At 46.7% G+C, this 13353-nt stretch overlaps 1 protein-coding gene across 1 annotated transcript in view; it reads right to left on the minus strand.

Annotated features, from left to right (window-relative positions):
* Positions 1-13353, minus strand: part of LOC142584230 (neprilysin-like) — a 242408-nt gene that overhangs the window by 13922 nt on the left and 215133 nt on the right. The window contains exon 18 of the mRNA XM_075694384.1: positions 3486-3595. Within this exon, the coding sequence (XP_075550499.1) occupies positions 3486-3595 (110 nt within the window). The remainder of the gene's footprint in view (positions 1-3485; positions 3596-13353) is intronic.

Below are 13353 nucleotides of genomic sequence, written 5' to 3' on the forward strand. Positions count from 1 at the left end.
GTTTGATGTATCTGAGAACGACCGGGCACCCGGTCTGGTGTCTTCACTATCGGGGCCGAACTGCCATTTTTTTGTAAACCCTGATGAAGTTCGGTCCACTGATCGAAAATGTTGAAATTAAATAGTTGTCCTGTTTACCTTGTAGCACCGCTCAAATTCTCTCTCTCTCTCTCTCTTTATATATATATATATATATATATATATATATATATATATATATATATATATATATATAACCTACTTATTTTATACAATGAAGCGTCCGTAGCAGAAAAGGTGCTTTTTGGACTATTCAATATTGTTTTTTGTTTAATTTCCTATATTGCACAAAGCACTGCTCTTTTTTTAGGTGGTGTGCTCGAAGAGGCGGACATCGTATGCAAGTGAAGAAAAAATGTGTAATCAAGCACTTCACATAGTGGTTTTAACCAATAACTTTATAGCACATATCCTAATTTAGGGATTGTATTAGGCGAGTTTGCCCGCGTGTCCAGTTGCAACGAAGGCTCCATATGACGCCAGTTTCGAGATAGTAATTTACTATGCGGGCAACGAAAGGCATTGACGTTCCAGTTGTTTTCTTGTTTAAATGCACGAAACGGCATTTCACTAAAAGAAAGCTAAGTTGAATAAAAGATAACTTTTTCAAGTTTGACGTTATATTTAAAAACTGATGTTACAAAAATTAATTTCCAAGTGGATATGTCTAGAACACTGCCGGGCTACAAATCGTAAGTTGCAATGTGCCATACAATGTGATCAGTTAGAAACCAAATTAGTGAAAGTTTGTTAGTTATTGAATCATGCATTTCAATTTGTTTTGCATGTAATGTCCGCCTCTGCGAACAGTCCAGATCTATTAATAGTATTTTGCTATCTGTCGCATGCAAATTGAAAACACTGTCCATAACCATACGGAAAAGGACAATAATCACAATAAGAAGAAGCGGCACCGCTCACCAGACTCTCGGGCCGGGCCGTACATTTGCAAACCTAGCAGTCTGGTAAAAATGCTTATTGAAGAAGCAACCAAAGCATATCATTAGATATGATCCACCCGAAACGGTAGCACAAGTTTACCAAAAAGCGTTCCATGTATTACAATATGAAGAAAAAGTCGTATAAAATATGGCATGAAAGTATCAGTGCATGCCTGACATGAGAGAGAATGTAAAGACAGCCAAAAGTAAGGGGGGGGGGGGGGGGGGGAGTTCGGTTGAGCCACTGCCCCAGTTGTTTCGAACCGAATATGTTTCTACCGGGCTAGCGAGGCAAATGGAAGAAAAGGTGAAAAAACATGCAATGCGAATGAGCATCACTACCCAAGGGCGTCGTTGCGTATAGAATTCGCGTAACGTGGCGGATTTCATTATCTCTGCGACAACGTCAGCGTTTAGGTTTGGTTGATAGTCGGTATGTTAACACGGTACGTGATACCCTTGGCCAGCTGCACCTTATGCCGCTGACTATTGCGCAGCTTTCCATGACTGCGTAACAACATGGCGGTGGTGAAGCCCGCAAAAGCTCGCTCTGATATGAACTTGCACTTGCCACTTGCTCTCCGTCGCAACAGAAACGATGTCTTGGTGAAATTAGCCTTCTCTTTGTCAAATAATACGTTGAGGACTAAGTACTAGTGGCACTTCATAGTTATCGTTGAGATGAGATGCTTGTATTGACGCCGCCAGGCCTTTAGAGGTGGCACTGATGCGGTTAAGTTGTAGCTTTTCAAGCTAGCAGGCGGCGTCACCGAATCAGTGTTGTCTGGGCATTGGCTACGCGCAACGCTTTAAAAGTAGAATATGCTAAATATGCTAAAGAATTGGTCTCTCGGCATTGCCAGGGTTTAGCGAAAAGTCGGCGCACGTGATAACGGCCGAACCTATCTAATGTGCCACGATTCAGATCACACAAAAGTTTTCGAATACTTCCAACATTGCGACACTCAGTCTCCAAGCTCGAAAATGCATATCACTGACAGCCAGTGGAGTCTGAGAGTCTCCCTTCAGAACACCCAGATAGAGAAAAGCGAGGGGACAAGCATGAACGCTCACAACTACAGCGCAGGAAGCACCGAGCGAAAGCAATGAGCGAGAAGACTTGTATACCTATACGAGCGTTTATACAGTTGTCAGTTTTTGTCTGCATACAAGTGCAGTTACTTTAGTGAGCTAACTATAGTTGGGAGCGCCCATGCGCTTCTACCGTTATTTTGCCTTACTGCGTGTTCGGCGCCAAGCCTCCACCATGCAGTGGCACCGCTGTAGCACTCCAGTGCTTGAAACCCAGTGCAAGCACGGAGTACAGTTTCTCAATACGTGAAGTGGTGGAATGCGTGCTTTCGCAACCAGTTGAGGCTTTGATACTGAATGACTGTCATGAGAGAAGAAAGTAAGGACGGCCTGGTAAAGCAGATTCTGAAATAATATGGCGGAGTTGCGGATTTTGGCGCACACGCCGGTGGAAAGAAGCGATGTTCGACAATGTTTATTAGGGAAGAGGCAGCACAATTTACATAGCGAAACTATGCCTAATTACGTATTCATTACAAAAAAACGGCAGAGAAATCACCTCTCCCTTAAGAGATTTCTGAAGAAGTCTAATGCAGCAAGTGCATAGCTCCGAGTGTCCTCTGAGGTATGTAACGAGCCATGTATGCTAGAATGCTGTGAACGTCGTAGGACGATATTGAATGGATTTGAGTTTAAACTACCACTGGATTTATTTGGTTATGTCTCATTTCTGTGTAACAGCGGTACACTGCGTAAATGCACGCAGCCAATAGTCACCAGAAAGCATATTCACCAATGTACATTATCAAACAGCTCCACCAATAATTGACCACGTGCGGGTCATTGTAGCACACCGGAAAAAGTTCGCAGTTCCGACGCAGAATGGAAGTAAAAGAACGCTTAAAGCTCTGTAATGACACCGCAATAGCAGTGATGTCCATTGGGTTCGTGCGATGATTTGCACGGCACAAAATAGTCGACAAAAGAAATGGATGAGTTTAGGTGAATTTACTTGTTGGCAATATAATGACATTGACCATGAGTTAGGGTTGTGCGAGCGATAAATTTCGAACGTGAAGTGACGGGCAAAAGTAGCGGTCGCAGCGCCGACATATAAACCTCATCACTGTTTTCTTTCGCTAGACGCAATTTCGTTTACCTATCACTTTCATTACATTGAATACATCGATCCACTACCAATAAAAATGATTGAATAAGCATTACTACACGTGAATTCGATGTTTGTGGTACTCGGTAACAAATTGTAAACGGTGCGTCCCATTCGGGCGGTGTAAGACTTCAGTTGTTAGCAGTGTCTACGAGTGAATGCGACTGTGTCGACTGTGTCATTATTAAATCAGAAAAATAGCACGTGCAGTAAAACCAATAGCCGCGCCATGTGTCACGTAACACCCGTTTGAATGCGATTAGTGCGTTGAGCACGTTAGTGCGGGCGATAATTTTGGTACTTACGTTGTCCTTGCGGTCAGCCTGGAGACAGTCAGTGTACTTCTCCATTTTCCTCGTCCACGAGTAGCCGAGCCAGTTCTCGGGGCTTAGCTGGTTCTTGACTACCATGGATCCTGCGAATGACCTCGATGCTCATTGTTACTGGCAATACACAGTCCGAACCAAAGCCTATGCTAAAGGCGCCGCGCCCTTCTTGAACGAGCACTAAGCCGAACAACACACCAGGACCGGCTAATGCTTTCATATGGAATCGCTTTTCTTTTGCAAAGAAAATGTACATACATCTTACGGCATGCAACACATCCGTGCTGCACTTGCTTATTCCTTCTTTGTTTGCACTTCGCCAAATGTGCGTATCTCTCATTTGCAATAAAGATTCCCGGCTAAAAACCCGAGCTTGTACTTATCTGATCTTCGGTTCTGTTCATGTTCGAGTAGTCGCACTATTATGCTTTGAATCAAGCAGAATCAAGCAGCCCAATCGTGGACATTACAGTTTGAACACATCGCATAATGCAAAACAGACTAAAATTGCTGGAACAACAAGAAAATTTACGAGACAAAAATCATTATCTCTATGTTGTGCATCCACAGACATCCCAGTGTCGTTTTATTGCGTAATAATATCTGGTTTTATGCGTACACAACTTTTATTCGTACACCGAAGTGGGTGCGTTCTCTCTCCGCGGCTGCACCGAAGGAACTCCGGGAAGGCCAGGGAAGGCGCCAAGGAACAGCGAGCGTGGTCTCAGTGAACCGAGATGCGGGGATGAGCGGCAAGCATAAAAGGTGGGAGGGGGCAGGCTGCCGCTCGCTTGTTAGCTCTGGCTATTCACTTAAATTCGCAATGATAGCACGCAGCTTCCGCGTAATCTGTTATACGTAAATCACGGTACATTCCTATTCAGTTGGCTGTGCCTGAGTACATCTCAAAATGCAGTGGACTGCTCGGCGAATGCGCGTGTGCAGTCCCATTAGATAAGCTTGTTTAGTTACACAAGATGTCTTTCACGGTGTGCGCGGGGTGAATAAACGGAAGACGAAGGCGACGACATGCGAAGAAGTGCGGCGACAGCGCATCGGCATCACGCTTGCGTGCCCAAATGAGAGAGAAAAAAAAATGGGAGGACGCTTAAGCTTCGCCTTCAAGAGTGGAATGTGATAGCGTTACCGCGCACCGTTCGCACCGCCCACTCATTCGCTCGGCATGCTCTTGAGTCACACGAAGACGAAACGTGCGCCTCAGCAAGTGGAACGAACCAACGAACTCGGTGTTTCGGAGGGACAAACGATCTACGCGAGCAAAACGTCGTGATCGGCATGGACAGCCGCGCCGCCACGGGCCGTGAAGGAGGACTCGATCATGGGGTTGACGTCTCGATGGGATCGTCCTCTATCTCGCTTGGAAGCACCACGCAGACGCATGACTCCTCGCCAGCAACACGGCACACATCGCAGAGGACGCTTTCCCACTAGACGAGCTACGGTGCAGCGATCACGTCAGAGGTGTCCCGCATCGGGCGCTGCACCTAGGAATAGCGCTGTGAGGGGAAAGAGGAGCCGCGTCTCCTGAACACGACGGTTCGAGGGACGCAGGCTGGAAGTTGGAAGGGGAGAGAATGAGAAAACTTATTAAACGCAAGGGTATTGGGGCATCCACGCACCGGTCCCCGCACGGCCCCAATGCGCTCAAACGAGACGAAGGGGAGAAGCGGGCGTGTGGCGCGCCACCTGTCGGGGCAGTGCCATACATCGCGAGGAGGGGGTCTTCTGTGTTTGCCGCAAGATGACTCTGCGTGCGCGCCAAGCGCAGAAGAAATGTAGCTGAAACGTACTTCGCTACTCGTTTAACTGCGACTTCTGTAATTTACATGCTCATAACTACCGATATACACCGCAGTATAACTTTCTACGGCACGTTTCTAAGGCAACACCACATTCACTAGAGGCGCTTTCGTCGCGCTTTGAACCATGGAACTCATGGCTGAGTGACTTCCTCTTCAGCCACCGAGGTGAGCGGACGCGGAATGTCGGGCTCTTCACGAGCGGCTCCTGCGGCCCTTTTGGGCCGTGGTATCAGGTCAACTGAAAAACCAGGTCAGGGGTGCTATGCAGGATGCGCCGAGTTTGGCGAAACTCGGGATCTTCACGAGCTCTGGCGACACCCCAAGATGAAAGCACAAATGGCACCGAGACACAGTTCATCTTTCGACAAGCCTCCAGTTTCATTGGTTTATCTAGATTCACTCTGGGTGGCTATCATTCCTTGGGCGTTGCCTTCTGGGCGGTCGACAAACTGGGGCTCACGTGATCATACCGTCGGTGCAGGGTCGCGCCTTCTTTTACTTGTTTGTCGTTCCACCAAGTGCATTAGACGCACAAGCGAGTTATAAAACAAATGCATTTAATACAATATTATTAGTTAGTTTGACGTGGTTTAAAAGCATTTTAAAGCTTACAAGATGTACACTGAATGTGTATTCGACTAATTTGTAATTTAGTACGCTTCGTATTATACCACGAGGGAACGCTGTGGTGGCGTCATCACATACATTTATCGGGCGAGCATGGCGGCTAAACATCGAAGAGGCCCAGTGTAAACAAACTCTTACAACGAGCTTGCAGTGCGCGCGACGTAGTGATCAGGCTCGACAATGACCACTATTTCTTGGATAGTTCTGTTCCTCCGTGAGCAATCTTTCCGTGCACCCCGAAAGACTGCGAATAGCTTAGGCGATTTTACAGATCGCAACGCGTACCTACTGTTCACGGCACAATCCTGAACAAACAACTTATCCGGTGCTGCTTCTGTGAGTGCGCCGAGTTCCTCCCCTCTGCGTGACTGCGAGCGTCACGAATATTGCACAGTGTGTGCAAAAGGAAGACAGCCGATATAGCTACGATGCGAGAAGGAGGTGGTGCCGACGATGGATCTCGCAACCAACACAGTGACGGAGGCATCGACAAACTGCAGATAAGTATATTTATACTGTTTCATATTTAGCATAATAATAGTGCACGGATTAAGTCACTTTCGTAGTAACGAAAGCCTAGTCCAGCAGTTTAAAAAAGGCATTGAGAGCCAATGAGTGTTTGTGCTTTTACATGTACGTGGGCCCGGGAAAATGTGGAAAAGATAAAGGTAACCTTCACTAACTTAGTGATATAAAAGGAATTCATCAGTGACATTCAGCCCGCAGAATCTATGGAAGAGTATCTTTATCCAGGTAAAATATCAATAGCAGGTACTGATATAAAGCAGGAAACTTATACAAAAATTTCATGGGTTGAACAGCACATGGGATGCATTCCCGAATCGTGATCGCCACGTTACCGATATCCTTGAAGAATGTTTAGAATCGTTGCATTCTACCGGTTATGCAATACGGGACATAAACCTGGAGGTTAACAAAGAAACTTGAGAAGTCGAGGACTGTGCAGAAAGCGAAATAACAAAAATTGTTGGAGATAGCATTAAGGCAGGAAGACAGTGGCGTAGTAAACCGCGGTAACTGATATGCTAGTTAAGATTAAGAAAAAAAATGGAATCGGTGGGCAAGCCATGCACGTCTTCAATCACTTGTTGCCAATTTATAACAGGTGATTACATAAGCGTGACAGAATGGATGTCAAGGAGAGACAACTGCAGCTGAGGATGGTAGGAAATTACGTAATGGGACAAAAATATGATGTTTGTATGCCTAGGATGCAATCAGCTCGCATAAGACGGGATTGTAGGGAGCGCCATTGATTTTGCTGCGAAAAAAATAGGTTTGTGGTGCTGACAGTAGAGACTCATGAAGGTTCGAGGACACCTCAGCTGTTGGCACACTAATAAACATTACAATTGGCTCTGAAAAAAACAACCCGTTATGAAAAATAAAGCAATGTTGTCCCGACAAATTGTTTTATTATGCTTACACTAAAGGCCTCCACAGTTAAGGGCAGTTAGTACCAATAGTGCAATGAGCATTTTTATTTGTAAATAATGGTTTATATGCGGTTGATTCATTCCAACAATCCACTTTTTTTGCAGCAAAACATTCTGCTGCTGGAGGCACTCAACCGCCTGGTGGTAGTAGGCGAGCGCCAGGCACGTGCTCTTGAGTGTGGCAAGGTCCAGAGGGCTGCTCTGCAACAGTAGGATCAGTGCACTCACTGCTTTCCAGTCGAGCCCCCAGAACACACCTTATAAAGGAGCTTGCAGTTTATTATTTTGTTTATTATTTAAGAACATGAATAAAATTATTGCAGTAAACATTGTGCTGTGCATATTGGGACACTTGTAACATGCACTTGATGTCTCTTCAAAAGGGGCAAACACGTAAGAACCTGGACCGTGTAAATGAAAAAGACACTAATGCAGCATATACGTCATTGTGCTGTTTGTTCTTTCTATGTGCAAGAATACAGTGGGTGTTGATTAGCCACAAGATGAACGGTGTGTGTATTTCGAAATGAAACGACAGGAAACGGCATGACCTTAATAATGCTATCACCTGTAGACTGTGTACATGAATGCAACACTCCCCGATTTAAACGTGCCATTACATGCATGTTCGATACTACATATGCTTTAAAATGTCATATATTTGAATGTACTAATTTTCACACAGCTTAAGTCCATGCATAGCTCACTTGTGATGTATCGATTTCATAGGCCAAATAATTGTACACTTTGTCCTTTGGTGTTGTATGAAAAGCGGCATCCTCTAGTGGGATACTACTTCACAAGACAGGAGAGGCCCCACCCAGATGACCAAAGCGCAGCAGCCGATTGCCTCCACGTCTAAAGAAAGTCCCTCTCTAATGAGCGGGTATTAGTGCGTCCAGCGGCACGACGTCAGTGTAGAGTGTGTGCCCATTGGTGCAGGCTTGTGTTCACCTGCCGTTGAAGTGCAGATTCTGCGGCCTCCTAAAGTTGTATCCGACTATAGAATCACGTAATGCCTTGCACTGGTTGCATAGACTTTAGCAACTTGATAGCACACAATGATGAGGAACAGAAATCTATAAAGGCACCCAAGCAAAGCTGGCTGGCCACACTTCCATTATGAGGGGCTGTAAACAGTTCTCGCCAAATATTCCCATGACATCCTTGAAAACGAGGTGGTGTTTGGCACTTTAGAATCAAAAACAGATTACAGTGAATGTTGTGTACCCCATTAAAACAAACTGAGCTTGGTTATCTGCACAGCATGTAATGAAAGCATGTGCTTCACATAGGAAACAAAGTGCTCTGTCCAGTACAATTGTCGAGTTCGCTGTAGCACCTATTATGTAATTAGTGTCAACATAGAAATTTTTAAAGGCCATTCATTTCACCATTATTTTTGTATGTTGGTTCTATCAATTAGTGCTTGTATTACATGAGCAGGTGGATTTGAAAGGAAAGCTTTGTTTGCAAACCTTCAGACTTCCATAATTGTGTGGCAAGGCACTGGCATGTTGTCGAATAGCTCACACTTCCTCGGTCCTGCACCAAAGAGGGCCAATGCTCTATTTGAAGTGGGATCGCGCAACAATTCGACGGCACACAAAGAAGAGTAAGACGCACAGCAGAGCTTTCTGCTGTGTGTATTTCTCTTCTTTGTGTCCCGTCGAATTGTGGTGCAATTCAGCTTCAAGCTTCTATACCTATACAACGAGTCTTCAACCTCACCAATGATCTAGTTATTAAGCCACAATGGCGCACATCTTTGAAATGTCCAAACACGAATTAGCTCTCCAACAAATCACCACAAGCATAAAATTTTGCTGCAAAGGTGCCATATTCTGTACCACTAAACTCGCAAGAATCAAAGGGGCAAGCATTAACCAGCCTTACTGCTGCCGTTACCATCATCATCATGACACCAATAGAAAGACAGTGCTGCGTTTCAGTAAAGGCAGTGCCGGAGGGAAAGGCGTGATAGCGAGGCTTGAGGCTTACAATAAAAATAGCATTTACAAGACATGTTCAATGCCAAAATATGCTGCATATCGCTCATCCTACTTTGGCATTGCGGCAAGCTTTTACACGTTTGAGCATGTCACAGTTTGTGTAATCATTGCTCTAAAGCTGTACAAAAGGTCTATTCGCTCTGAAATATTTATTTTTATCATGGTGGGTTAAATACCCACTTTTCATTGGCATCTGCACCACATTTCTCCCGATATGTAATTTTGCGTTGGTGGTTCACGACATCTTCACGCACACTGAGTTCTGCAGAGCATTGGATCTGCATTGTTCTACTGCTGAAGAATTAGAGCCCCATTATGAGACGAAAATATACGATTTGTCCATAAAGAATAACGCTGACCCCCCCCCCCCCCCCCCGAAAAGAAAAGAATATACACTGAACCACTGGCACATGCACCAACAGTGAACACAGCAAACACTCTGCAGTATTTTTTTCATGCAAGCCATCACACTAAGATTCTCAATTCATTTTCATTTTGCCATAAATGCATAGGCGCAACAGGCTTGGCGCGACATCCGCATCTCGCACTGCAACGAATTGGGCAATGCCTTGCTGTTTCATAGTGCGGCCGATGCATGACGCATGACCAAAATTCAGAATTATGCATACTAAGTAATTTGTGCTACGTACTAAGTAATCTCATAAAAAAGCCCAAGTTCTTTGTGAGATTAGCATTCACAGGGTACTTCACACAATTTATGATATCCATTTATCTATTTATATTTCATTAACCTCCTTCCCCAAAAAGTGAGCCATACGGAAGGCACCCTGATAGACAAGTAGAACAATCGGTAAAAAGTCAGCAACCAGCGAAAAAGTCAGTATCATAGGCTGCCGCATGTGTGACGTCGGTAACACAAAATTTGAGTCGGCTACACAGAAGTGACAAATTTGGCAATATGGTGCGTCTAGACATTGCTTCAATGCTAATCACAGTAACGCTGACATTGAGGTCACCTTAATTCCTACGTACGTTCCGTCGACATACCAGACTACGTTCGTAATGTTTCCGCGAAGTAAGAAGCGTTCTTTTATAAATGCCCGCTCAGCCGCAGTCTTCGGGAAAGCCAGCCACCGCTTCCGCACTGCCGCATCAATAAGCGCATCAGACATCTCTGACACAGAGGCTCACAGTAATTTGATGACGTCCAATGTAACGCTCGGCACCGATGCTTCCCTGAAAACTCCCAGTCCCGTAGAAACGGAGGGCGCAGAGGACTTGCTCTTCAACGGTGAGCGAATGAAGCCCGCCACGCTGTCTCCACAGACGAGAGTCTTCGCCTAGCTCGTCACACAGTCAGCGCACTGATGTCTTCGACAGGCCAAAATTACGCTGAAACTCCATGGCGGTCATGTACGCGAACGGGTCCAGACGGTCATACTGACGCTTGCTGCCGCTGGCTGCAATAACACAGGCTGCTGCTGCCGCCGCCATGTTCCCGAGTTGAACTCGGAGGGGGTTTCGCGATGTACGAGTTTAGCACGAGTTCGCCTGTCAATCAAAGCCAGAGGTTACGCCCCGCGCGAGGCACGTAACTCTTGTGCGCGCACCCACCACGGTTGGGCCACGCCCAACTTATCTTCCGGCAACAGCGACGTGGTGCCGAGCGGAGAGGCATCAACAATATTCACCACCGACATAAAACACGCACAACACACTGTCATCGGTGATGTACTGCGCACTACTATGAAAAACAAAGCGTTGACTGTCGCTGGCTTATGCATATATCTTCTTGGGCTGAGAGGGCCCCACAGCACGGTTTCATTGCCTGCATTGCGGCGACGTAGCGCACAGTAAATAATTATCGGCACGTCACTGTGGCTGCTTGCAAGGCGTCGATGTGCCGAGGGTGACGACGATGCTGAGGAGTGCGTATCGCAGCAGTCGTTTGAGATGGCTGCTCTGTCATCGGTGATGTATCGGAGCCACAACGTCGTAAACATGATCAGCGTCCGAGAATCGCTCGCTCATCTAGAACCAGTGCAATGGCATTTCTTCATCACAAGCACTGCGCACTCAACAGTTCCAACACCTTCCTCAGTTTGAAGTCTCATTTCATAACCGCACACAAGAGCCCTCACCTGCCAAAATGCGATTGCTGCGGTGTCGTTACGATATCCTTCTGCGATCGCTGCTGGCTCCAGCATAAGTAATCCGCAAGCACCTTGGTGCGCACAAAACACTCAAATACGACGTACATACGCTCAGAGGCACTTTCACTGGGCAAGCGATGACAAGCGATGAATTGTGTCGATGGGAAGCACGCACTTCTTCGCAATGCATCGCCGAGGCTTCGCGCACAAAGATAAACTGGTACATTTTCACTAAACTGCGTCACTACGGGCACTACGGACCGCCATTTTGCATTGACAGCCGTTGCTCCCGTATTTATGACTAGTGTGTCCTTTTTAGTTGGTAAAGTGGAGGCCTTAAGGCGCCTGCGATGAACAGCCGTACCACGGCGCTGCGTTTCTATTCCCCTAATAGAGAAAGAGTGGTGATCGCTGCAATTATTGAGAATAGCACTGTAGCGCCCCTAGGCGACTTCTCACCGTATGAACTGCCTCTTGCGTGCGACCCGCTTCAATGTATCCGCTTCTAAGCTTTCGCCTCACTGTCGCCACTCGCGGCAAGAAGTGCAAAATTTAATAATTTGCTCAATCTCCGTTTGTCATCACAAATTTCTAGCATTCAAAACGAAAAACAGACACTTAAAGAAATAAAAATGTTCGTTATTTTATTTGCTGTATATTAACGTATTCGTTGAGCGAAAGCGTAGGTGCAAGAATGCGCCGCATGTACCCTGTTCGCATTCGATGGAGGATAGAAAGATAGTTGCCGAAAGAGGAGGCACGCCCTTGACGCGCCCGGGAAAGGCGTGGCAAGCGGCTCACGGCAAGTGTGCAGACAGACAGCGGGACAGTCACAATATTGCTAAGTTGCGATAATCCGTTGATAACAATACGCGGCGCTGGCACGTTTCGTTGTGCAGCCTTCTGCGCTTGAAACGTGGAATCAGCGTGCCGCGCAGGGTGCGCTCATGTTGTCAGACGCGGCTTTTTGTTTACATATTTTTTTGCCTGTAGCTTTTGCGCGTTCCGCGCTATCTCCGTTCACTGACTGCCGTCGAGCAAACTCGGGTAAAACTCGGGTGAACGAGAAACTCGGCGCATCCTGCATAGCACCCCAGGACTACCAAATGATTTTACCAACGCTGCCAACAGGTGTGTCCGTTCTGCATACGGTTTTTGTACATGGTGACGTTAAGGCGAAGCCTTACAGAGTGGAACATTTTCGAGACGCTCTTACACGGCTGTCTCTCATGCCGGAAGTGGTTGCGCTGCGTGCACATCAAATGAACCATCTGTGGGCGGAGACTTTCAAGGACGAAGAAGGGAAAAACAGGATTATCGCTGCAGACGCGTTTGATGTCAAGGACCACCGCGGTGTAGTGGTTGACCCGTGTGACAGAGGCGTCCGTATCAAGCTCTACTGGCTCCTTCACGGTGTACCTGACGACGACGGTCGCACTGCCTTGTCGCCTTTTGGAAAGGTGACTGAGATCACCAGGGACAGGTGGCGGGTACAAGGATGCGTTGACGAAGGGTCAACTCAACCACCCATACTGTCACTATTAAGCTGAAGGTAGGCGTCACCGCTGAAGACTTGCCCCACCAGCTGCGAGTGGCGGAAGATGTTGCGCTCGTGCACGTCCCTGGCAGAGCTTCCCTCTGCCTCCGATGCCGCGGCATCGGGCACATCCGACGCGAGTGCCGTGTACCACGCTGTGGGCTTTGTCGTCGTTTCTGCGATGACGAGACCCAGTGCGTCCGAACCTATGCCACAGTGAGAGGCCCGGCATTGAAGGAAGATGTCACAGATCACTTGATGGATGTGGTCGACACAG

This window comes from Dermacentor variabilis, chromosome 6 (assembly GCF_050947875.1).
Source record: "Dermacentor variabilis isolate Ectoservices chromosome 6, ASM5094787v1, whole genome shotgun sequence".
Taxonomy (NCBI): Eukaryota; Metazoa; Arthropoda; class Arachnida; order Ixodida; family Ixodidae; genus Dermacentor; species Dermacentor variabilis.